The sequence below is a fragment of the Tricharina praecox genome (genome assembly GCF_024521635.1).
Source record: "Tricharina praecox strain CBS 144465 chromosome Unknown BZA05scaffold_11, whole genome shotgun sequence".
Classification (NCBI taxonomy): Eukaryota; Fungi; Ascomycota; class Pezizomycetes; order Pezizales; family Pyronemataceae; genus Tricharina; species Tricharina praecox.
In genome coordinates, this window is record NW_026250413.1 from 1,010,001 (window position 1) to 1,034,001 (window position 24,001).

The following is a 24,001-nucleotide window of genomic DNA, read 5'->3' on the forward strand; positions in this document are numbered from 1 at the left end:
TGCATTAGGGCCTTCGTCGCAGCCCAGGTACATTCACTTCAACTGCACTCCTCAGTTGTGCGCAACATGAACCGGACATAACCTTGAATCACATCGGACACGCACACAATGATGTTTGGCATCAATGACCCGAAACTTGCATAGCAATTCCTTTCTTCCTGATTCCCGTACAAGGAAGAAAGGGTCACAGAACTAGAATGCCGAAGGAAGACAAAAATGCCATGCAGAAATGAAAAAAACCCGTAGAAATGTAACTTTTCCAGAATGCCATGTGTCCCAATCGTCCCCTCCCGTTGTGTTTGCATTGAAAAAGGAAACAGTAGTTGCTGAGAAACAAAAGAAATCTCCCACCCGAAAGGAAACAGACTTGCTGGAATCAAACATTGCAACTGGCACTGCACACCTTGTTGACCGTCTAGGCGTTCTGGCCCTCAGGGCAGGCGGCCATCACGTGACCGGGCTGCTTGCACCTGCAAAATTGTTAGAATGCGGACGGTCGGTCAGTGGAGGAAACTCACTTGTAGCAGACACGGTCCTGCTCGCTAGGGCATTCGCGCGACAAGTGACCGATCTGGCCGCAGTTGTAGCACTTCTGTCCCTGGGTACAGTCGCGAGACAAGTGACCTGAAGAGGATCGATTAGTAAAGGGTTGGGGGAGAGCTGTGAAAAGTGCGTACCGTAGCCGCCGCAAGAATAACAGGTCTGCTGACGACCACCTCCGAAACTGCCACCCTGGGCCTGGCCACCGAAGCTACCTCCACCTCCGTTGGTGGGGCACTGACGAGCGATGTGGCCAACCTTTCCGCACTTGTAGCACTCGGCACCACCTGCGCTGGCTCCGTAACCTCCATTACCACCAGTCTGGACGGCGTTGGGGTCGTTGCAGTCACGCGAAAGGTGACCTATCAAGGATGGTTAGTAAGCCGCTATCCCCCGCAGGGTGAATCGGAATGGGCGTACCAGGCTGGTTGCAACGGTAGCAGGTCTTTTCCTTCTGGGGACCGGTACACTCGCGACTCATGTGGCCGTCCTCTGAATGCGCCAAAGAGCGAGGGTTAGTCAATCATTCTCATCAATTCCGATTGCGACGTGCTTCAAAGAGCGTGGAGTGCAAGCGATCGGGCGGGGTAGAAAAATGCTGGTACATACGACCACAGTTGTAGCTACACAAGGGATCTTATGTCAGAAAAAACCGTTCCTGTGAAACAAAACAAGCTCGCCTGCATGGCGGGGTAGGTGCCATCATCGGCTTCAACATCAAAATAGGAGCAAACATACCACACGGGAGTTCCACGCTTGGGGCATTCACGAGCCTGATGGGGAAGAATGAGTTAGCTTCCATCATACTGCTGGACAGTGAGTTTCCTCTGCAAACCTGATGTCCAGACTCGCCGCCTGCACCGTCACAATCAGCTCCACACCCCACCACAAAATGAAAAGACAAGCGACACCGGAAAAGGCGGGAGGGTGCGGGGCGGTGTGAGATGAGACTCACACACACCGTCCGACCTTTTTTGACCTTTCCCGGCACGCAGCGGAATCGAACAAAATCACGGCTGGAGGCCGCAGCAGTGGCAACACAGCAAGCAACGACGGGCTCGGACCGACGGCTACACGAGCCGACCGGTCGGCATTGTGTTGCCTGACTGACGACAAGCAGAAACGCTTTTGGGGAAGGGGGGGTTCATGAAAGACATACAGTTGTAGCAAGCACGACCTCCAGCTGCTCCTCCGCCGTAGTTTCCACCCTGGAAATCCATTGCGCTAGATGTTTGTTTGTAAGAGCGTACGTAGGTTTTCGAGAGGGTGCTGAGGCGTAAGACCGTACGGAACCGAAGAGAAAAAATGGTGGCGGTGTTTTTAAAGGAGGAGGGGAAGTGTAGATGTGGTGTGAGTTGGGAGAGGAAGGAAGAAGGTTGGTGGGGGAGGGGAAGTAGTGATTGAGAAAGTTGGGTTGGTGGTCGTTGGTGGAGAGCGAATGAGCAGACTAGCGCGGATGAAAAAATCAAAATAGTGAACTTCGTCCACTTTTGTATGTCTCGTGCTTTGACGCTGGGGGCACTTTTCATGCCTTTCTTTCTTCTCTCTCTTTCTTTCTCGTCTCTTCCTTTTTTCCGCTGCCTCCAAATCTCCCTGGTCTTTTTTTTTTCCTTCGTTCTTTTTTTTTTTTTTCTTCTTTCTTTTTTTACCCCGGTCCGTTCTCTGGTCGAGCCCAGGCGGCAAACCCTCTTCGCACACACAACAAAAGCCAGCAGTCAGAAGTGACGGTGTCCGGTACGTACTCGCTCTGCTCTAACTGAATCTTCACAGCTAGAGCTCGAAGGGGAAACACGTGTGCTTGGTAGCTGCCAATCGAGGGCTTGCATGCGCTTAGTCAACACCACAATCGCCAGCCAGCAGGAAAGCGGCGAAAAAAAAGAGCAGCTGCGGCGGCGAAAATGATGCTGCCTTGCTGGCTGCTGCCGGTAGACGGGCTGCCGCGGTTTGTCTCGTAACGGTGATCAAAGAACCCGGACCGGACAAGCCGGAAGGAAGCGTTTTCCCTTCGCCCCGTCAAACGGCCAGCTGCTACCAGCCAGAGATCCTCGCGAAGTGACAATTTACTCGACCCTACTCGACTCGACCCTACTCGACTCGACCCTACGACTCGACCCGACTCGACTCGACTCGATCACTGCCGGCACATGGCAGTTGTCCCGCGCTGCGTGGTTCGTCCCTCCTTCGGAAATTCAAAGACCTCCAACCACGGTCCCCCTACTGTACCTGCCTCGCACGTCAGTCCTCGTCCCTCGCCCCCTCAGCGGACCGGAACTCTACATGGAGGAACTTATGCACCGCATGATCATGACGGAACCGATTGAGTAGAGCAGAGTAGTTGCATCACTTTGTCGTTTGCAACCCAGCGCAGGTGCGCGATACCTTCGTGCCCTCACGTACCTCCCTCGCCGTGTATGGCTGGCTAGCAATCCATCTTCCCCTCGTCGGTCGCTCTATGCGTTCGTCTAGCTGGCAATCACTGGGCAATCATTCGCAGCCGGTCGCACCGAGCCTTCCCTCCTCCCCACTCCCTCCCTCACCGCATGCACGGATCCATCAAAGCTTCTTCTGCCTGGCGGTCAGACAGACAGACACAGACCACCACTTTATCCATCCAACTTATCCAACCCGGCAAACCCAATCGCAGGAATACCGCTACCCCGGATTCCCATTGGCCATCTCGCTCATGGCCATGGCCCATGGTTTGTGCTGTGTGTGCTCCGAACGCAAGAGAAGCTTTCCCAACTCCATGCTCTATCAAGTGAACTCGCCTCCCCTACTCGACTCTACTGGAGATTCAAAACCGGCCCAACTGCTACTGCCACTGCGCGCACAACGTGTTTGATCTCATGACAGAGCACGAGCTCGCTGGTTGGGGGGAGCGAGGGATTGGGATTTCTTATTTTGTCGCACGTGAGCGGGGAATTATGATTGCTTCTTTTATCGCACGTGAGCGGGGGGTTCAGAATCAAATTCCTTGGTTTATCGGCACGTGAGTGAGCGAGGGAGCCGGATTGCTTGGTCTACTCTACTCTATCGGCACGTGAGCGGGAAGCCGGCTACCTTCCCACAGACAAACCACCTACCTACAAAACCAGAGCAGGGTATAGAGTAGACGAGAGTTCGAAACGTCCTGGCCCACGCCACCGCTACGATGAAACGAAACTTCCCCCCACGAAACACACGGAGAAAGAATGAAACAAACAAAGCAAGCAAGCACGAAGGAAAGAACGAAGAACAAACCGAAACGAAACGGTGCCGAGAGATCTCCCGTAGTTACGCACCGTACCGTACCGTACCGTACCGTACCGTACCGGTACTAGCACGAGGAACCGCACGCACGCATCCAGATTCCATGACCCCCCTCCTCGTCTACCCTCCCCTCCCCTCCCCGTTTCCTCCAGCCGTTTCTCGTGATCGCGATAGAGCGATGGATAGATAAGCGAGCCAGCCAGCCCTCCAGCCTGCCAGAAGAAACAAAACCGTCACTGTCACGTCGATACATGCATACATATTCTACACGGCTCAATTCCTACATCCGTGTGGCCGTCACATGCCATGCATGAACCTACCACCTACCACCGACCCCGACCACCAACCCCGACCGAGCGACCACTGACCGACCAGGGCAACAGCGAGCAGCGAACAGCGAGCAGGGAAGTCATCTGGTCCCAAGATGCAGGTTGTTCCACGACGTCGAGCGACTGTGGGTGCACTGGGTGGGTGGGCGGGCAGACGGGCAGCTGCGAGATGGGAGTGATCTTGAGGTGCTGCACTGCACTGAAAAGGATGGGAAGTGAAGTGAAGTGAAGTGGAAGGGGGGGGAGGCGTGAATACCGAATACTGAAAGCGGCCAGACAGCAGGGGAAGAGGTCACAGCGACAATGATGAGTGTCTGTATGTCTGTATGTAGAGTACGCACGGCTCAGTTAGTTACGCAAGTGCAGATAAGTGCGTATCTGGTAGATGAGGTAAGAAGTCATAGGTAGGCAAAGAGCGATGATGACGGCGAGTTGCGAGTCGCCAGTCGCGACAGGTGATAGGTAATGCCGTCCCGGCCGGATATCATCACCGGTTTGTACGTAGAGTAGGTAGGAGGTACGTATCATACGGTATCTCCACAAGTATCCACCGCAAGTATTATACCACGAGTAGGTAATTCGACCACGCCAGCCCCTCCTCCTCCTCCCCATCTTCCTCACGAGCACAATTCAGCCTTCGTGTTTTGTATGCATAGGTTCTTATGTAAGTATTTACATGCTCGTGGAAGCGCCTTGGAAAAGTTGACACTCCTCCCCTCTCGCCTCTCCATGCGAACCTCCGCAGAATCCGCAGCCTTGTCGAATATCGAACGATTACGGTAGGTATGCAAGACTCAACTGTGCTGTAGAGTACCGTACCCCATGATCGCCCAGCTGCAGAACAATCCCAACGCAACCTTGCTCTGCTCTGCTCTATCATATCATTCTACATATCATATCGTTCTACATATCATAGTAGAGTACTCTGATATGTACTGTATGTACTGTACATCTCGCGAGCCGCTCGGGATCTACCGCCGGTTAAACACCTGCGAGTCTGCGACACCACCACCTGCACAACCACCACCTGCACAACCACATCCAGACTCCAGACTCCACCTCCAGAGTCCACATCCAGAGTCCACATCCAGAGTCCACATCCAGAGTCCACCACCACCTCCAGAGTCCACCACCACCAGAGTCTACCACCACTACCAACTCCACTATGTACCATACCGTTGTTGCGATTGTTCCAATTGTTTGCCTCGCCTCGCTTTTGCTTTTGCTTTTGCTTTTGCTTTTGCTTTTGCTTTTGCTTTTGCTTTTGCTTTTGCTTTTGCTTTTGCTTTTGCCTCGCTTTTACTTTACTTTGCTTTTGCTTCCTCGCTGCTTTATTTTTCGCTGCTTTTGTTTTGTTTTTTCCAGTACCCTATGTAGGTGTCTGCGGCCCTCTGGACTCTACATGGAGCTCGTAGGGAGCCAGCTTGGCTATTTTTACATTCGATTCTCCTTCGGGCCCTCCCTTCTCCACCATCGTCCACTTTGAGGGCTGAGGGTCGAGGGTCGAGAGGGCTCAGTCGAAGCGAGAGAAGGAGGCAGGGAGGGGCGGAGGGAGGTGAGGGGGACGGGAGAGAGCACTGCAGACAACCGAGCAGACAACCCGACCGGCGGGCAAGCAGGTAGGCAGGCAGCCTCGCCTCGACACGTGGATCCTACATGTACTCTGTATGTAGCCTACCGTCCTCTACCGCCCTCTACGCAGCGCAGCGCTGCAGCATTGAGCCATGGGAGCAGGAGGAGCACAGCACAGATGATCAACGTGCATGTCTGGGGGGACGGTGTGAGTGTGCAAGACTGGGAGTGTGGGACGGCGCGAGAGTGTGGGAGTGCGAGAGAGAGGCTCGATCGATCGCTGCTACCTTTGTCCTATGTAAGGTGATGGTGTTTGCGCTCCAGGTGAGGACACATATGTAGAGTACTTTTTTGAGCTCTCTCTGAGCTCTCTCTCGCACGGCTGACGATGCGGACGATGCGGAGGATGTGTCTATGCGGACGATGCGGAGGATGTGTCTATGCGGACGATAGCCATGGGGATCGGACGGTGGTTGTGGTGGTGACGGTGGTGGTGATGACGGTGGTGGTGGTGGTGGTGGTGCTGCTGGTGGTGGGGATCGAACATCTCGTAGGGAGCTCACCAGCTCCGCAGCTCCCAGCTGTGATGCAATACGATATGCAGTGAGGTCGAGCAGGAGCAGCAGCAGGAGCAGAAGAAGAAGAAAGGATTGCTACTTGATAACGTTACCGCTCGGCTTTGTCCAGCGGTGCTGGCGATCGTATGCTATGCATCGAGGACGCATATTCCTGTCTCGTATGTACTACACATACCTGCCACTGTGTACGAGTACCTGTGAGAGTCGGTGAACCCGCTCTGCTCTGCGGTGGGAGTCATCATCGGCTGCGTTTCGAATGCTGATCCCCAAGGCCTCGCAGCTAGCCAAGCCTGGCCAAGGAAGGTTCATGCTCATGCTCATGCTCATGATCACAAGGCTGAGCATTCTTCACCCCCCCCCCCCCCCCCGCCGCCCTCCCGGTTGTACGCATTTGCTGGACGTGGGAGTCGGGACCTCCTACATACATTCTGACATACTTGGAACATTCACACTTTCACTTTTCTACCTGGGAGAACCGGGAGAACCGGGTGAGTGGACTGGACAGCTACAGCTACAGCTACTTGTGTACCTACGGTAAGTATCCCAACTACGGAATCCCAACGACGGTATCCCAACTACGGTATCCCAACTACGGTATCACAACTACGGTATCCCAAGGTGCAGAACACTCAACACCAGTCGTCAATGAAGCCGCAGCCTCTCAGCCTCAGCAATCCGCCCATTCTCTCCCCTCCCGACCGCACGCCACGATCTGGGTGAGCACTGCCCTCAAGCCGTCAAGCCCAAGCCCTCGTACCTTCCACAAGGCAGCCATGATCGCCGCCGCTCCACATGAACGGATACACGCGCTTGCCGGACTCACGGCTCGCGGTTATATTCGCATCCTCCCCCTCCCCCTCCCCCTCCCTCTCCTGCTTCATTGATCGTCGGCGCTATATGCTGGTAACCACTCCACTCCGCACTTCAGACTTCAAAGAGTAGCTCGATTTCACCCTCGCCATAATGGAGGCTGGCGATCAAAGATGTGAGTGAGCACAATCGGTCCCACGCATCGTATGTGTGTACGGTATGTAGTAGTAGTAAAGTAGAGTAAATGTAGAGTACTGTACTGTAGATACTGCACTGTATCCCTCTAAAAAATTAAGCAAGCAAGCAAGGCAAGCAAGGCAAGGCAAGCATCGCCCAGCCCTCCCTCCCACCATATATCAGATCAGACCAGACACTGAAATTTTTCTTTTTTTTTGTGCCGTTGGTAGTAGGCCGGAAGAGTCGGAAAACCTACGGGTCAGCCAGTATTCCGCGTGTGCGTGTGTATGTAGGTAGTATGCAAGACATTTCTCCACACAGCACACATCCTCCGCGTTTGCCCCCCCTCCCCCTCCCCCTCCCCCCTTCCTCCCCCCTTCCCAAACATGACAGGAATGAAAAGCAAAGACAAGACAAGACAGGGCAGGAGAGAGAGAGAAGAGGTAGGTAGGGAGGTATCATCTCGAAAAATCGTAAACTAACAATCGTGCGTCTTCCTTGAACACGACCACCTTCTCCTCATCGAAGCCGCCCAGCCTTCCGCGGGCCGTGTCATCTGCATCAGCACGGTGGTGGAAGACGACGTCATGCACCGGTTCGACGCGAACACTGGCGGCGTCCCTCCGGCGCTCGCTGACACCCCCCTCGAGCTCCCACACCCGCATCTCCCTTCCGGCACGGTCAACGGATACGGCCTTTCCCCTGCTGTCGACGAGGACATCCGATACTGCCGCCGTGTGACCGTACAGTCGCTGGCCTGCGTCGATGATGAGTGCGGAGGACGTCGAGCGCACTAGGTGGAGTGTAAGCGTGTTGTCGGCGTGCGAAGTGACGAGGTAGCTAGGTGTGGGGCGAGGTTTCGTCAGCTGTAAAGCAACTGGGAGAGGAACATGCGCAACCATCGTTGTACGAGGTTATCTTTCCAGAATCATGGGGAAAGATTAGCGAGAGCGAATGGAGAGCGGAGGAGGGGGGTGAGGGGGTGTACGAATGCTTCACCGCCCCTCTCGAAGCCAAGGGTAAGCTCAGCCGGCGCCCATATACTCACTCTATGTAGATTGCTCTACTTGGAGGAGGAGCGAGGGTGGCATGCGCCGCCGCCGATCGCGCACGCATTGGACCGGAAAGGAGGGGGGGTGGAGGGGTGGCCTACGGATGACTGTAGCTCACACTGGTAGGCTGCGCCAACGGCGGATCGTAGTGCTGTGACCCGCCGTGACTCGACAGCATCCTTGCGGGTCCTGTCCCAACTCCCCCCGGTGAGCTGCCAGAATTGCCAGAATTGCCAGGAGTCCCACTCGCAGCACCGACAGGTGTGAACGCGGATGGGACAGATGTCGCAATCCGCGATTCTTCAAGGATGGTGGTGGGACTGGTCGAAAAGCGCAGCTCCTGCATGCCTACTGACCATCCAGCCGTGTAGAGCGGACTTGCATACACCACCGAGGCGAGGAGGGTGCCGTTGACAGATCGACGCAGCGATAGCGTTGATGGAGGCCATGCGGTCGACGATTGGAGCGAGGCTAGGAGCTTTGGAGGGGGCGCGTGAAGCTGCGGGGTGATTGAGTGTATCATGCGGTTGCTTTTTGTCGTTCCGGACGAGCTAGGAAGATTGCGCGAGATTGATGATGATGCTGCTGATGATGTTGCTGCTGCTGCTGCTGATGATGACGAACTGCTTCTGCCGCTAAGATCGTCATCGTCAACTGAAACCACAACGTGGGCGGCTTTGGGCTCCCCCTCACCGCTGCCTGTGGTGTCCGGGACATCAATCGCTCCGCGCTCATCTGCCCCGCTTGCTGCGCCTTCGAGTGAATCGGAAAAATCGTAAATTTCCCACGTCTGACCCGCCATGGTGCTCAAGTACGGTCCCAGATAAGCCATTGCAGTGACCATCGTATTCGGGGCCTCGCGGCTGGTCCGATTTCCTGGGGGGCGAACGTGGCTGGTTCGAAATATGGGAGCTTCCTGCAGCATGTCCAGCTGATACGTCGCGAATGCACCTTTGCTGAAGCCAACCGCCACATTCACCCGGCCCGCCGTGCCCCCGCTCGCCTCATCCACCGCCAATGCCGTCGGAGCCCCAACGCCAGAAAAGGGAGCTGCATTGGAGTAGAGTGATGTACTCGCAATAAGCTCATCTGTGCTGTGCAATCTCCATGCACGGAGTCCGAGTGATGGTGAAGCCGTGAAGACAATCCCCTACCGAGCGATACCGTAAGCTCTCACACACCCACACACGCACGCGCACCACACACATACACACACGCGCACAACTCGTCGGTCTGCCTTGGATGCAAAGTCATGGCCGACGACAATAGCAGGCCAACAAAAAACGCACGAGGCCATCGTACCTCGAACAGCCTGACCAGCAAGCCACTTTCCATCTGTAGTTCTTCCTCGCCGTCCACCACACCCCAAGCCCCATCAATCTCTCTGACCCCACAAGCTCCCCTGACCCAATTATGTTTCAACCGGTACAGAGCTTTCCAGTTCGTTCCGACCTCCCGAGCGATTCCCTCTTCCTCTAACCATATTGACCTCCGCGACGAATAATCCCCCAGTTGTGTCCTCAGCAGCCCTGGAATCCTGGATGCCCTTGGCCGCACATACCGACGGTAATACAGCGCCTTCCAGATCTGGCCGTCGACTGCGATTCTGGAGCACCGATGTGACACGAGTTGAAGGGCTGCAAGGTCGCGCGTGGGCAGGTGCGAGGCGATACGGAGGAAGAGTTCGTCGCTCAGCCGCAGTATCGGAGTTGCACGGTTGGGCCTGTGGCGTTTTGGAGCTGGGTCGGGATCCGTGGAGCGTGAGCGTTGCCGCTTCACTTTCTTGGTGCAGGGCATGTCGAGAGGTATATATGTGTGGTTGGACTGGACTGGAGCTGGCCAATTGGCGGGAATGCGGAGATGTGGAGGAGTTGTGGGGGGGGGCGGTGGGATGCCGATGGCTGCTGGATCTCCTCTCGTCTTGTTCTTGTGTATACCTGTAGAGTGCTGTATCCATCTGCACGATGAGCTGGCAAAGCAGCTCTCCCCCCAGGCAATCTGTGATGGGCGGAAGGTTAGGGTTACACACACTACGCCAAACTTTTGTCTCGCACAGGACCAGAACGGATGGAAGACCGAGGTGGGATCGGCTTGGGCACTGGGTATGATGTGATATGTTACCAGTGATTATCGGTATTAGTCACCTAGCGATTGCTGATAAGATAAGATGATCGCGATAAACCTACGCCCGATAAGATCGTGTGCGAATCGCGCAACGATACGGTATGGTTAATACTGGTAACCTTGCTCAAGTACGATTCTGTGGTCGCGTATTCATCGATTCCAAGCTCGAGTGAGAGGCATCCTCCTTCGCGAACACCTCCGGACGAACTCGGTTGCAAACACCTCACTCGTTCTATCATACCACTGCTCTTGCTCGAATACCGGTTACAGACTTTCCAGCGACGACGTATGCACGGGTGCCGCCACTGATAGTCACGACATCCATCTCCGAGCTCCCTAGCAGCAGCAGAAATGGACGAGTTCATGCGACGCAGTCGCAATTCCCTTAATGACTGGGCGTACGAGCACTTCAAGGGCCTAGAGGAAGCAATCAAGAACAGCGAGGAGATGACGGCAAAGTTCGCACTCGTCATCGAAGAACGGGAGACGAAGATCCTACAGCTCAGGGAACAGCTTTCCAGGGATGAACTCACTACGGCGATACAGGTTGGCGAGCAAGACCTCGAGATTGCACAGCTCAAGCAGCAGCTACAGGATGCTAGGAATCAAGTTGTTGCGTTGACCTCGGCGGAAGAGGAGAGGTTGAAGCGGACGTAAGTTGTATCAATTGAAGGTGGTGGTGCTGTGTTGATGCGAGGGATGCAGTGTCCAATCGACGAACGACAACGACGAGGATGGTAAACCTGTGAGGCCTTTGAAGACACTGGCGAAAGATGTGACGCCACCTGCTGGCTCGCCTGCCGGTATCGCACGACTTCGGCCTGCCATTTCAATGGACCCGGTACCACACATTGATTCGGGTACACAGACGAACCATGGGCATCCACCATTACCTCTAGGCTTTGACTACCCCGAGGCATACGCCGAACTGCTTGCCAAATATCACGAGCTGGTGCAGGATCACGACGAGCAGATGGGGATGTACGGGGATTTGAAGCAAGAAAACACCAATTTGAAGAAGGAGATGGATTTGATCAGGAGCTTGAAGAGTTATAAGAATGCTTACGATATCCTCAACGAAAAGTATCACCAGGACAAGGCAAGATGGAAGGTGTGGCTTGAGAATTACAGGAAGAAAGAGGTTGCGAGGGCGGAGAGGAAACTGAACACTGAAGTTGAAAACGTTTTGATGACTCCCGGCCCGACGAGCTCGCCGCCGAGACCTCCGGCGTCCTCGCCCGGTAGTTCGCTTGCCAACCCTAACGAGCTCTCAGTTGAGCTGGTCAGAACGGGCAGACTATTCTCGAACCTTCAGCCATCTAGGAAGGTCAATTTTCAGTTTGGGCCCAATGATGTCGGCGAACCCGAAAGGAATATTCCAAATGAGGAAGCAATCCATTCAGATGCTTCATCATATGCAATTCCTGAAACTCAGGAACAAGATCAACCCCAATTGCCGCAGTCAACTCAGAAGCCGGCCGGCAACCCGGACAGGAACACTGATCCAGACCACCCAACCAGTGACCTTACGTCGAGTGACACCGGTGACGAAGGTGAGATCACTCCGAGAGCGAAGATACCCATTGTCGATCAACAGATGCACCCTCCAACCCATTTCAAGACGCCAGTACCAGCAAACAAGGAGGGAGCGAGCTGGGCCAAACCCGTGGTGATCAAGAGTGAACCTCTGTCAAGCCAGGACGACCCCGGCTATCACCTGTTCGATCAGGAGAGTTTGGACCTGGACGATGTCGGACATCTCGCGCCCCAAGAACAGCAGATCACGCCGAGGAAGAGGCGGAAGGCGGATATCATCAAACAGGCCATCAAAGGTGAGGGAAGCGGAAACGGCGATGAGACTCACGATGGTGATGAAAATGACGTCTCTTTACCTCACAAAATTCGACCCAACATGATCGCTGAAGCGGATACATTATTGCCTCCTCCACCGCGTCCCAGAGTGCAGAAGCCAGTGTCCATCCCAGTTCAGAAAACAGACTCTCCTTCCGGCCGTCTCGGTCCCATCTCCACCTCGGCTTCCGCTTTCCGCACTCCCATCAAGGCTACCAAACGAGCTTTGCGCTCACGCAAGGGTGCTCATGTCCCCGTTTTAGAAGATGGTGCCGACGGAAAAAAGCCCGTGGGTCTCGGTGGAGATACCCCCAGCGTCCAAACCGCAGTCCGCCTCGATGACATCCTCTTTACACCGCCCCCCAAATCCGTCAGCCTCTCCGCCCTTAGTAAGGAAGCGATCAACACGCGCAGTGCTCCCCAGAACAGGCGCCCCAAACTGAGAGCGGAAGGAAAGGACATGTTGACCACGCCCAACAATCCCACTCTCAAGAAGCGGGACGCCGCCACGGACCCTCTCCCCAGCAAGAACATCCGGAAGCAGCCCGCCACCGCGGCCGACTTCGCCATCAACCCGGCCATGAACGACGGCATCGACTATGCGTACCACGAAGTCGTCCGCAACCGCGAAGCACGCAAGTGTCTCCCAGGCTGCACGCGCACCTGCTGCAAGGAAGTCGGCAAATTCGTCGAAGCCGCCGGTATGCCGCTGCTCACAAAGGCGGGTCCCCGCTGGCGCAGCAGCAGCCCCGAGCAGCCCGCCGAAAATACCGATGCCGTCGGCGAGAAGGAGTTCCTAGATCTCTATGGCCGCCACCGTGAGGCGTTCCCCAGACGCAATACGCCCCCGGGCTTCTGGGATAGTGACATGCCGGATACTCAGGCGCTCAAGAAGAGGAATGAGGAGGCGGATAAGCTGGATCGCGAGCGTGTGGAGCAGCGGAATAGGGAGGTGATGAAGGGTTCGAAGGGACGGTTTGTGAGGAAGTTCTAGGGAGAGGGTTGCATTTGATGGTATTCTTCGCTTTGGGGTTTTGGCGTCGGTGGTGGTCTTTGATTTGCACGTATTACTCCTTATTGTTGTACTGGCATACTTTACTTGATTTTTTTATTCTTTGCGGTGGCATACCATTTTTGCTCGCCTTTACTTTGCTCTCTGTATCTAAGTAAACTACTTGATGATTCTGGATGATACACCTTTACCTACGAGGTGTCATGTATGTACTATTGTACGTGGTGTATTGACTTTGTTCTACTCTTTACCTCATTTACTTGCTCTCACAGGTCATACTTCCATTTCCATGATCGGAACAATTACCATCAACGCAGCAGCTTCCTTTTCCTCTCTCCGGATTGCACTCGCCAGCACTCGGCCATGAGCCACGGGATAGCCATATTAAACTACAACCGCGCAAAACCATAGTCCTCGTATTTATGAGCTAGGTAATTGAAGGATATGGCCATCGAAGTAGTAGCCGCGCAACTCTCTCCCGGACGACGGCTGTTCTGTGTGCTGTGTGCTGTGTGCTGTGTGCTGTGTGCTGTGTGCTGTGTGTACTAACGGGCCGTCATGGCCTCGATGGTCGACCCGATGAACTCGAAGGGTAGGTAATTTACATCCCTACATTACACCTCACACCTCACACTACCTAGTAGATGGTCCTAGTCCTCTATAGTAGGCTATCAAATCATTATCCAACTACAGGATGCATCATATGTACGAGTACGATTACGAAAAAAGGCGAACGAAGGTATTCAATCTCGACAATCGCAGAATAGAGTAACAGAAACAGATCAAATCAAGCACATCGCAAAAAAAACATAAGAAATCAGTTGACAACAGCAGAGGATTAGAGAGCCACCATACAATATTAGACCCCTTCGCAAATACAAAGGAAACAACAAGCCCAGATCGACAGGCAGACGGAGAAAAAACGAGATACGAGATACGAGATATGAAAATTGTCCAAATGGGGGTGTTCTGGGAGGGTGTGTTTTACAAAAGAAAAAATGTATTGGAAAAAAGTGCATATCCAAAACCGTAATACCAACAACAGCAACAAGAAAGTAAGAAAAACGATCGACCTAACAATACCTCCTGCTCAGGCTATGCTTCGTTGATGAGGGAATTGATAGCCTACACACCCGTCCCTCGTCAAAACTGCCACAAGTATACACTAGGAGGAGGCGGAATAACTCACTCGGTCAATATCCCATCCATTCTTCTCAAGCGCTTTCACCGAACTCTCTCTGTCAAAGCCCATTCCGGTCAACTTCTCAACTTTCCCATCATCTTCACCTTCCGAAATGGTAGTCGTCGTGGTAGGAGGACGATCAGAGGAGGAGAAAGATAGAGAAACACCGCCCTCACCGGGGTCCGTACCACTCTGATCTGCTGTTGCCACGGGCACAACATTCTCCTTCAATGGCTGTTGCTGGGCCGACGACGAGGGCACGACACAGTTGGCGAAGATGGCGTCCCAGTCTTGAGGACTGGCCGCTGGTTGTTTGTTCGCGTCGCCTTGAGCCTGACCTTGCTGCTGAGTGCCGTCGGTGTTGTAGTTGAATTCAAAGCCATCGTCCGCCGTGTTCTCCGCGCTGGGCTCGCCGAAGTTAAAGTCGCCACCAAAGCCAGAGGGATTAACGAAATCAATGTCTGCACTCTTCTCGTCTGCCTCTTTAGCCTCGGCGAGATCGCCAAACGCATCATCGTCGAACTCGTCCTTAGCTGCCGTAGGAGTAGAAGGGAAGACGACGGCGTTAGTGCTGCCGCCAGGTGTGGGTGCATCGTGCTTCATAGGGTCGGTGCGAGATGGGAGGAGACCGCCAAATTCGTATGGCTTCTCACCGCTGTATGCTGGAGGCGATTGCTGGGCCGAGGCAGACGGCGGTGCGCCTGAGGTGGCATCTGTGGCAGCGGGATCAAAGTTCAAACCCTGGTTGGCATTAGTAGGAGTGGCCGATTCCAACTTTGCCTGAGGGCTGGCTGTGGTGAAGTTGTCATCAAAGCCAACATCACTGTCACTATCGCTATCCGGCCGCACTTCTTTGATAGGAGGGAACTCGTCATGAAACTTGGAGGCACTAACGCTTCCAGAGCCACCGGTATGATGCTCCACTGCCGTAAACTTGTTGAACGCCTCATCGAAATCCTTGCTGGATGCGCTCGCAGCCTCATTCTTACCGATGCTGAATGGATCGCCACCGAAAGCAGCGGCGCGACTGAAATTACTGCCTCTGCTCAAGTTGCTCATCGTGCTTTCACCAGTCGGCGTGGCCTTGATGGGTGTGCTGCTCTCTCCCATAGGGAATGCTCCAGGGACGTTGCTGTTAAAGCTGAACGAATCCATCTTCTCCAATCTGGGCTTGTTCTCGTCACCACCTGATGTCGTTCCAGTGATGTTCCGCTCAACGCCGGCGAATGGAGAGTCATTGCGACGATCGAAAGGCGAGAAAGCGGGCCGTCCCGATGCTTCGGTACCAGCATCACTCTTCACGCTGAAACTGCCACTCCTGTCTTCCCGCGCGGTCCGTCCAGGGGTTTCGACACTAGCGGTGGGTCCAAACACGCCGGTAGGAGTGTCAGGACGAGAGAAGTCGGTGTCCCGAATACTGGCAGAAGCATTAACCGCCACGGATGACGTCGTGGAATCTGCACGGTTAATAGGCAGGGGTAGGAAAGAGGATGTCATCTGCGATCCGACAGCGAGCGAGGGAGCCTCGGACGGCGGCGGCGAACCGTGGTAGGACGATGGAGGTGCCGAGGTAGTAGGCGTCGACCTGCCCCCATGGGCACTCTCAGTTCCGGAAAGAGTGTAGGTGCTGGAATCAGCTGGAGGCCTTGGGAAGCCGTGGCCGGGTGGCGGTGTGGAGGAAAACGCGGGTCCAAACACATCATCCATCGAGTGTCTGGGAGGAGCAAATGGCGAAGCCGAGAATCCACTCTCCGAGATAGGCGGAGGCGACTTACGGGCCGCAGCATGGAAGGGGTTGTGGCTGCCACCGATGCTTCCTGTGGAGAGGGTAGGGCTACCTGGAGGCGGCGGACTGGCAGCACGGGGTCTCTGTGCCTCTTCGATTCCACTCTTGAGCTTGTCACGTTCCTGCTCACTCTTCTCCACCTGCTTGCGGTTGATAGCCACCAAGCCCCTCTCCCGGCGCGCCTGCAATTGCAATCGCTCGAGTTCCTCCTTTAGCGACCGAGTTTCCGTGTTGACAGAGTTCATCCTCTCCTTAAGGTTCTCGTTCTCCCTCCTGTCCCCTTCCAGCTGAGACAAAAGCTCCTGCTTTTTGTACTGCAACTGGGTGAGCTCTGCATCCATCTTGTGGTAATCCTGGGTCGCCGTAGCGGTATCTCGTCGGGAAATCGCAAGCTGCTCCTCCACTTGCATGACCTGGGCAGCCTCCTTCTCATAAGCGGCACGAAGCTGCGCCAACTGGGCTTCAATGTTCTGCTTCTGCGTGGTAAGTGACGATAGATCGGACTCTGCAGAAACACGTTTGATATTCAGCTCTTGCGTCTGCCTGGTCAGACTGCCAATTTGGTTGGAAAGATTGGCCAGCTCCATGGTTTCGTTGGTTACTTTTCTGCCCACTTCCGGATCAGCATCACCCAGCAAGTCATCCATATCTGGACCCTTCTGTTGCTGAGAGAACCCTCGGCTCGCAGCAGAGTGGTTGGATCCACCAGTATTGGATGGCAGGATAGACTGTCCAAAGCTCGATTGCGGCACAAACGTAGGTGTTGGCCTGCTAAGGAAGCTGGGAAGTTGGTTAGGAACTGGCGAATGAGCTCCGGAAATCGGCGGTGACACGTCCTGGGCCGTGGATGCTCCCCAGGTATCATTGTCGAACGGACCGGCAGAGGGAGTGGGTCCAGGGCCGGCTTGCGACTGTGCACCGCCCGAAGTAAAGTGGTCCAATCCGAAAAGATCGTCTGCCGCCGACTTCGGTGGAGGGGGTTGCTGCGGCAGAGGCGGGTCAAAGGGGCTTGGTGGCTGCACCACGGGGCCAGCTACGAGACGCGTGTCAGCAGAGCTACGGAGCCAATGAATGGAGTATTACCTGGGCCTGTCAATTGACGCTGCTGACGCACATGGGGGGGGATCAGGTTGAGAGGCAGAGTCTCCGGGAGTGGCATTCCCGGATTACTTCGCTGCTGTACAATAAGGTACATGGCAATCGCGAACTCGTCACGGTTGAGCTGGCCCGCCTTGTGGATATCGGCCAGATCCCAAATTTGGGCGAGAACATCTTCGGGGAGGTTGGAGTTGCTGAAGAAGGGCACAGCCTCATCACCAGTGATGACTCCCCTGCCAGCCTTGTCGACAGTCAAGAACACCGCATCGAACCGTTGCTTATCTGCCGGTGTAACAGCCCAAGCCCCGCCTGCCACTCCACCTCCCGTAAGATCGCGCTGAATAGCATTTGCGTTCTGAGGAACAGGCGGCGTGAAGTTACGAGACAGAGGCGACTGTGCGCGCTGGGCCTGGGGACCACTGAACTGCTTCGGAATCGGCGGAATAGGAGGCATCGCCCGGCCGGGAGCTCTTCGATCCGGGCCGCTGCGTGTCGGAGGTCGGCCGGCGGCCGCGTCATACAGGCCCGGGGGGAGGATCTGCGGGAGAGCAGGCAGTTGGCCGCTCTTGCAACAAGTGATGAGATGCATCGCCACAACGAACTCAGCACAGCCTAGCGCTCCGCGGCCCTTCTGGTCGGCAAGGTTCCAGATCTGAATGAGTGTCGGGGTTGGCAGTCTCGAGCGCTGGAAGATGTCGCGAGCAATGTTGCCTACCAAAGATCAATACCCAAAGCACTCCATATCTGACATGACGTACGTACCCTGCAGGAGCCCATCAACCGCCCCAGACTTCTCGAACAGTATCGTAAACTTATCCACATCCTGGGGCATTAGATTCGGCACGCGAATCATGCCACCGGGTGGAGGACCAGGAGGCGGAGGCGGAATGACGGGCGCCGGAGCAGGAGGAGGAGGGGATGCGGTAGGGAGCGACGGGTAGACGACTGTGACGCCCTCGAAATGCGGTAATGGGCCAGCTACACCATAATCAATATCCCTTTATGAAGCAAGCAGAACTCTAGTGTAAATACGTTGCTGAGCCAACTCAGGCCGAGGGTGCTGTCCATTCTGGGCCTGCCCAATCAATCGCAGCGCGACGCTGAAGCCGACCTTCGTGAGCAGTCCTCGGTTCTCTGTATCCGCGATTCCCCAGATCTACACACGGAGGACGTGTCAGTCGCGACCCTCATAGCTCACGAACGCGCATCTTACCTCTCCCAGAATGCGCGGACCCAGTCCAGACTTCTCAAAGAACTTAACCGCGAGTTCTCCCGTGACGACACCGAGGTTCTCGTTATCGGCTGCTTGGAACAGTTGCCCGAAGACTTTCTTCTCGTCAGGCGTTAGGACGATGTTGTGGTGGCCTCCTAAATGACGACAGAGTTCAACACGTTAGCTTCGCGGGAGGGAGTGAAGGAGGGTCTGGATTAGTTCGTACCGGCCTCCGTTAAGGTCTCCCCTCGTGTGTCACTCATGATGGGTGGTGATAGTGGAGGTTCTGAGCGCGCCCGGTCGATCGAGGGAGGCAGTTATCGGGGGAATAGTAGGTATGGATGGAGTCCGTCCGATCCGGCGTTCAGAAGGGCTGAGGTGAGTGTCTTTGCACGCTCGTTGCCGAAACGACGGTAAACAACAATGACAGTGTGTATGGCTGGTCAAAGCTCCGTATGGTGGAGGGTTGGAGGGTTGGTGGAGTAATAGAGTGCTTTCTATGGTTGGTGCGAAGAAGGGGGGCTCCGTCGCTGTTGTGAACGATGACAGTGGTGATGATAGTTAGGGTAGTTATCCGGAGCGGTTAGTGGGCTGAATGGGATGGGGGGTGTTTGGGCAGGTTGCGATCCCGGCTGGCTGGGAACAGTTTCGTCCGTCCACGGAGTACGAGCACAGTACGGTATACCTAGTACTGACGGCCTCCACAGTTTGTGTTCCCCACATCGAAATACGAACATCCCGATCACATCCTCCACCCAGGAAAGAAGAATGATATCGATCCATCGCATCATCGCCATCGATTTGCTCTCAGAAATCCCGAAACCCCTCAGCTCAGCATTCCTTGTTTGTCCTCCTAGAAATAACCACCAAGCAGAGAGGGAAGCGGGGTTGTCGTAGTTCGACTCTAACTAGACGATGCACAAGCTGCCCCGCAGCCAATATCTGCAGACTTCTTTGGTTCAGGTGAGCATGCAGCTAAGTAGGTAGATTACACTGCGTGGATGGGAGTGGGTGCAGTGCACGGCTGGACGGGCATGCTAGGTACGTAAGTTACATGCGAAGCTCGATTCAACCTCAACTTCAACTTTCGTCACGATTCCCGAAGAGATATGGCCCATGAAGATAACCATGTGTTTAACAATAAGGATATTTAAGTAAGTAAGTAATTAACTGTAACGTACAGGCAATAACTAACCAACCCCGATGAAGTCCAGAATATCGAGGAGCCAACCAATCTCACGCCTCGGAAAGCATCCCAAGGACCGGACCTAATCGTCGAAGATATCCTTCTCCTCACCATCCTTCTCCTTATACTCATCCTAATACTCATCCTCTTCCTCTTCCTCGGGCTCTTCCTCTTCCTCTTCCTCTTCCTCTTCCTCGGGATCTTCCTCGGGCTCTTCCTCTTCCTCTTCCTCAACCGCAGTTCTACCCTTCTTCTTAATCCGCATCGCAACCTCCCCCTCATCTTCATCTTCCTCTTCCTCTTCCTCTTCCTCTTCCTCTTCCTCTTCCTCTTCCTCTTCCTCTTCCTCTTCCTCTTCCTCAACCGCAGTTCTACCCTTCTTCTTAATCCATCTCACAGCCTTCTCTCCCTCTTTCTCACTGTCCGAGTCCGAGTCCGAGCTCTCCAGAGACTGAATCTTCCTCTTCTTACTCTTTGGACCCGGCCCCTTCACCTTCGTCACCTTCTCCTTCTTCTTCGATGACAGCGTGTCGAGCTTGGCCGCTCCCTTCTTTCCCTTTTTACCCTCCTCCTTCACTAACAGCGCTCCTCTATCCAACATCCTTTTCAATCTCTTACACCTATTCACATTCGCTATTAGCATCCCCATCTACCTCATCTTCACAGGGAAACTCACGCTGCATTATTCGAACAGTGCATACCCGCAGCAATAAACCTCCAGTCCACCGTTGGCCTATCCGAGCCCACGTAGGCGAGCGCGAATTCCACGAGCGGTACCAAATCTTCGCTACCGGCAAGGGAGGTGGGGAGGGAGGAGAGGGAGAATTCAATCTGGACGAGTTATCATAGGTAGTCGATAGGAGGAGATTTGGGGGTAAGGACCTTCATGAGAGAGAAGAGGTACACAAGGAGGAATTCCGCATTCGTGTAATATCTCATGCTGGGCGATGGGAGTAGGATTGTAGGATGTGTGTTGTAGAATGTGGACTTCTGAGAGGTGTAAGGAGGAAGAGAGGGCTGTAAGGCGGGTGGGGGTGGGGTTTATATTTCCCTTCCGCTTCCCCTTGAGACTCCCTATGTGCAATAGGTAGACCGGCATGGAAAGATCTAACCTTCTCCACAAGTAAGCCTACTATCAACGGAAGGGTCGGGAATATCTGCTGATCAACCCATTCGAAGGAAGGCAGTTTGATATGGATTTATGGCCCGGAATCTCTCTCCAAGATGCCTACACTCAGAAGGAATCTTCAGGACGAGAGAGCCCAGGATCCACTTGCCGATACCACTAGACAATCTGACCGATTGTTGCAGTTTGTGCCTCGGGGTCTTTGTACATATCTCGGAAGATTCAAAGCCGTCGAGTAAAATTTGAGGTTTGACTCTGTCGATCAATCCCTCGATAGCACCTATCAAAGCAATTACCCGGAGCCTTTTGCACTCGAGCGCTCTAATAATACCCTGGGGGTTTCGGTCAGGGAGGCTTCAGGAACATCAACTCGAAGAGTTACGAACGCGTCATACCATTCATCCATAGCATATCACTCGAGTTTCTGTCAGCCCGAAAAAATAATCCGAAAGTAGCAACCGAGATCACTCCCGCTGTTCCTCCCGCTGTTCCTGCCGCTGTTCCCTCTCCACACCCTCCTTCATGGTATCTCCTGACGGAGAGGCAGGGGGTGAGGCGGAGTAGGGAGCGGAATTTACTTTTTCCTAGTGTTATTTCCTTTGTGCGCTCTAATCTACTTGTATCGCTGGAACAGGCCAGGGTGGAGGGCCGAGGAAGCCACATCGGGCTGCTTGACGAAAGTTGAGTTGAACAGTGGACAGTGGGCATGGAAACGGAGTTTGTGTATATTGCTTTGATCTAGCTGGGTCGCATGCAATCAATGATTAAGTGTCTCAGGCCGTCTACAGAATTCCAGAATTATACACGATTCGGCTTAACCTTCGAGCAGGGAGAGACGGGAACTGGCCTGAAGATTGTAGGCTGCTACATGCTGCGATTGATCATTGATGGATGACGACAGTGCAGTCGGCCTGGTTCCAACCTCCAACCTCCAAACTCAAAGTTCAAACCGCCAGATAATCAAATACCTATGAGGATAGAATCTTCTAATTTACTCTATGCTGGCTGGATGTACAACTAAGACGGACTGCTTCCATATAGGTAGTTAGTACCTACCGGCAACATGGAGTACAAAGAAGTGGAGGGATACTCCGAGTCCCACTCGCTTTACCCCTCGGTCTGTCAAATCTCACCCCAACTAAATCGTCTCAACTTCAGATGTTCCAAGTTTCATGCTCTAGGTACTTATCCCGCTTTCGTCAGAATTTACAATCCTGACCTTGGAAGCAGCATGGCCGTTAGGAGACTTCGCTCCATTACGGGGGGGGCTCATTCCGAGGGTCCGGACCATGACGAGATCGAGGAGACGGTCCTGGACGATGATACGCCGTATGAGATGCTTGTAGAGCTTGCACAACAGCAGTCTAGGGTAGGTAGGAGTCCTCTGCTTTGACAGTGAGCCGTGGTGAATAAACATTTTGATTCTGCTAGTCACGTAAGTGGAGGACCGTCATTTATTGCGACGCAAGAGCTATAATGGGCTGTGTTGGGTTGGATTTAGGTATCCGAGCTTGAGTCGCTAGTCGCCGATGCGAGTTATCAACTGTGAATATTGGTGGGCAGAGTGCTTATTTGTGTATAGTAGACCTAAGAAACACCAAAATCCTGATGTAAAGCGGCCAGAGAAGGAGGGCAATTGAAGCAGCCAATACAATTGAGGTGTGCCCAGCCAGCCAGCGCTGGACTGTAGAAAACCTCCCAACATTTGAACTTAGATGGGTATCCACCTTGCACGAATACATATGCCTTGAACCAGTCTTCTCTGCGGAGTCATTTCGCCCAAGGAATAACTAAACCGCTATGATACCACGGCATACATACAATCTGAACACTCCATTCTCTCTGCTCTATTGCTACGGTATTTGGGCGGGATACCTAGGTTACATTTCCCAGAAACCGTATCTTTGCCATCTTCAATAATTTCAGCATCATCTTGCTGGCCATCCGCTCTCCACTTTCCTCTGATCCATCGCAGGAATCAGACGAATTCTAGGTAGTTGAGAGGAAGTATCCAATGCTGCCGTATTCCCTAACGACGTCCCCAACCCGCACGGACTCGTCAGACTCTCGATCACCGGCTCTGTATCGTTCCGGCCGGAACTTGGAAACTATTTCTAGTGCGACTATCTCCTCCTCTAGCGAATAATTCCTCTCGAGCTACCTATCTGAGGCTATCGGATGCAGCTAGTCGGCCAAGACCAACACCATGAAGAAGGGTCCACCCCCAGTCCCCAGTCCCCAGTACTCCATGTACCGCTGGAACCTCCGGGAGTGATCACAGACAGCACGCCTGGGGCTGGCAGCTGGCGCAGTGCTGATCCAAGGATGCGTCGCTCGGCTCGGCTCTGTTCATCCGAGAGCGGCCGCTGAGGCGTAACCCGAGAAAGTTACTAGATCCCGCTTCCGTCTGTCGGGGGAGCGGCGCGGCGCGGTGGTGGTGTTTCATTGACGGCCCGCTTCTAGTCGGGCCCGGCCGAGGGTCCTGGAAAGATCGGAGTATGTAAGCGTTGGCGATGTTGATTGGGGAGAAGCTCCAATCCAAGTCTTCTTCGTGGGATTTTGCAATGTAACCGATAGCGGCCGGCACCTTGGAGGCGGGATATGGAAACTTTTACTTGCAGTGACACTGCAACCGTTCGCAGCCTCCGGGAGATGTATCAGCAAAACGATGTACACGCCTAATCTTGTACGTTGAGGATCCTGCCGAATTCGATTACGGAACCGCCTGCTCTCCTTTGCTCGGACGTCTACCGTCGACCCACGTCCCCCTTTGGCGGCCCCGGATCGGTGATCAGAACTATCATATCTACCACAGCGTTAGCTGTCACCATGATAATCCCAATGGTGCTTTTACAGCTGGATAGCAGCTTAACTACCGGACCAGTCTCGCTGCATACGTCGTAGAAACATGGATGTGATTGGAGGAAGGCAAGGAATCGCCAAACAGAAGGCCACTGTCCTCCTGCTCTCCGAGGTCTTTTCGGAAAGGCTACATTGCAGCTCGTAGACAATGCGATATCTCCAGCCAGACAGGGTCGTGGAGAGTGGTGGTGAAGAGGGGAGGAATTTCTTTGATGGATGAGGTGAATGACTGCGGTAGATATTCTATGGAAGG

General features: G+C 54.1%; 7 protein-coding genes across 7 annotated transcripts; 2 read left to right on the plus strand and 5 right to left on the minus strand.

Moving 5' to 3' along the window:
• Positions 1 to 287: 287 nt before the first annotated feature.
• Positions 288 to 1,477, minus strand: BZA05DRAFT_42337 (uncharacterized protein). The gene is made up of 6 exons (XM_051485869.1): positions 1,279 to 1,477; positions 961 to 1,032; positions 779 to 902; positions 678 to 705; positions 519 to 624; positions 288 to 470 (listed from the first exon to the last, which is right to left on the minus strand). The coding sequence occupies exons 1-6, from the start codon at positions 1,343 to 1,345 to the stop codon at positions 448 to 450; spliced, it is 420 nt and encodes a 139-aa protein (XP_051339841.1). The 5' UTR covers positions 1,346 to 1,477; the 3' UTR covers positions 288 to 447.
• Positions 1,150 to 2,187, minus strand: BZA05DRAFT_397643 (uncharacterized protein). The gene has a single exon (XM_051483641.1). It carries the CDS (start codon positions 2,067 to 2,069, stop codon positions 1,611 to 1,613), a length of 459 nt encoding a protein of 152 aa, XP_051339842.1. The 5' UTR covers positions 2,070 to 2,187; the 3' UTR covers positions 1,150 to 1,610.
• A 2,515-nt stretch (positions 2,188 to 4,702) lies between these two features.
• On the plus strand, positions 4,703 to 5,635 carry BZA05DRAFT_42401 (uncharacterized protein). The gene has a single exon (XM_051485893.1). It carries the CDS (start codon positions 4,941 to 4,943, stop codon positions 5,493 to 5,495), a length of 555 nt encoding a protein of 184 aa, XP_051339843.1. The 5' UTR covers positions 4,703 to 4,940; the 3' UTR covers positions 5,496 to 5,635.
• Positions 5,636 to 7,572: 1,937 nt separating this feature from the next.
• BZA05DRAFT_42422 (uncharacterized protein) lies at positions 7,573 to 9,726 on the minus strand. Its single transcript, XM_051485905.1, has 3 exons — positions 9,518 to 9,726; positions 8,409 to 9,457; positions 7,573 to 8,095 (listed from the first exon to the last, which is right to left on the minus strand). The coding sequence occupies exons 1-3, from the start codon at positions 9,602 to 9,604 to the stop codon at positions 7,714 to 7,716; spliced, it is 1,518 nt and encodes a 505-aa protein (XP_051339844.1). The 5' UTR covers positions 9,605 to 9,726; the 3' UTR covers positions 7,573 to 7,713.
• Positions 9,727 to 10,492: 766 nt separating this feature from the next.
• Positions 10,493 to 13,520, plus strand: BZA05DRAFT_473893 (DNA repair protein endonuclease SAE2/CtIP C-terminus-domain-containing protein). The gene is made up of 2 exons (XM_051488090.1): positions 10,493 to 11,084; positions 11,137 to 13,520. Exons 1-2 carry the CDS (start codon positions 10,783 to 10,785, stop codon positions 13,274 to 13,276), a joined length of 2,442 nt encoding a protein of 813 aa, XP_051339845.1. The 5' UTR covers positions 10,493 to 10,782; the 3' UTR covers positions 13,277 to 13,520.
• Positions 13,521 to 14,139: 619 nt separating this feature from the next.
• On the minus strand, positions 14,140 to 18,954 carry BZA05DRAFT_42512 (uncharacterized protein). The gene is made up of 7 exons (XM_051485945.1): positions 18,801 to 18,954; positions 18,575 to 18,729; positions 18,394 to 18,517; positions 18,124 to 18,339; positions 17,347 to 18,072; positions 14,484 to 17,296; positions 14,140 to 14,419 (listed from the first exon to the last, which is right to left on the minus strand). Exons 1-7 carry the CDS (start codon positions 18,835 to 18,837, stop codon positions 14,390 to 14,392), a joined length of 4,101 nt encoding a protein of 1,366 aa, XP_051339846.1. The 5' UTR covers positions 18,838 to 18,954; the 3' UTR covers positions 14,140 to 14,389.
• A 593-nt stretch (positions 18,955 to 19,547) lies between these two features.
• On the minus strand, positions 19,548 to 20,497 carry BZA05DRAFT_42517 (uncharacterized protein). Its single transcript, XM_051485951.1, has 2 exons — positions 20,099 to 20,497; positions 19,548 to 19,893 (listed from the first exon to the last, which is right to left on the minus strand). Exons 1-2 carry the CDS (start codon positions 20,407 to 20,409, stop codon positions 19,725 to 19,727), a joined length of 480 nt encoding a protein of 159 aa, XP_051339847.1. The 5' UTR covers positions 20,410 to 20,497; the 3' UTR covers positions 19,548 to 19,724.
• Positions 20,498 to 24,001: the final 3,504 nt, after the last annotated feature.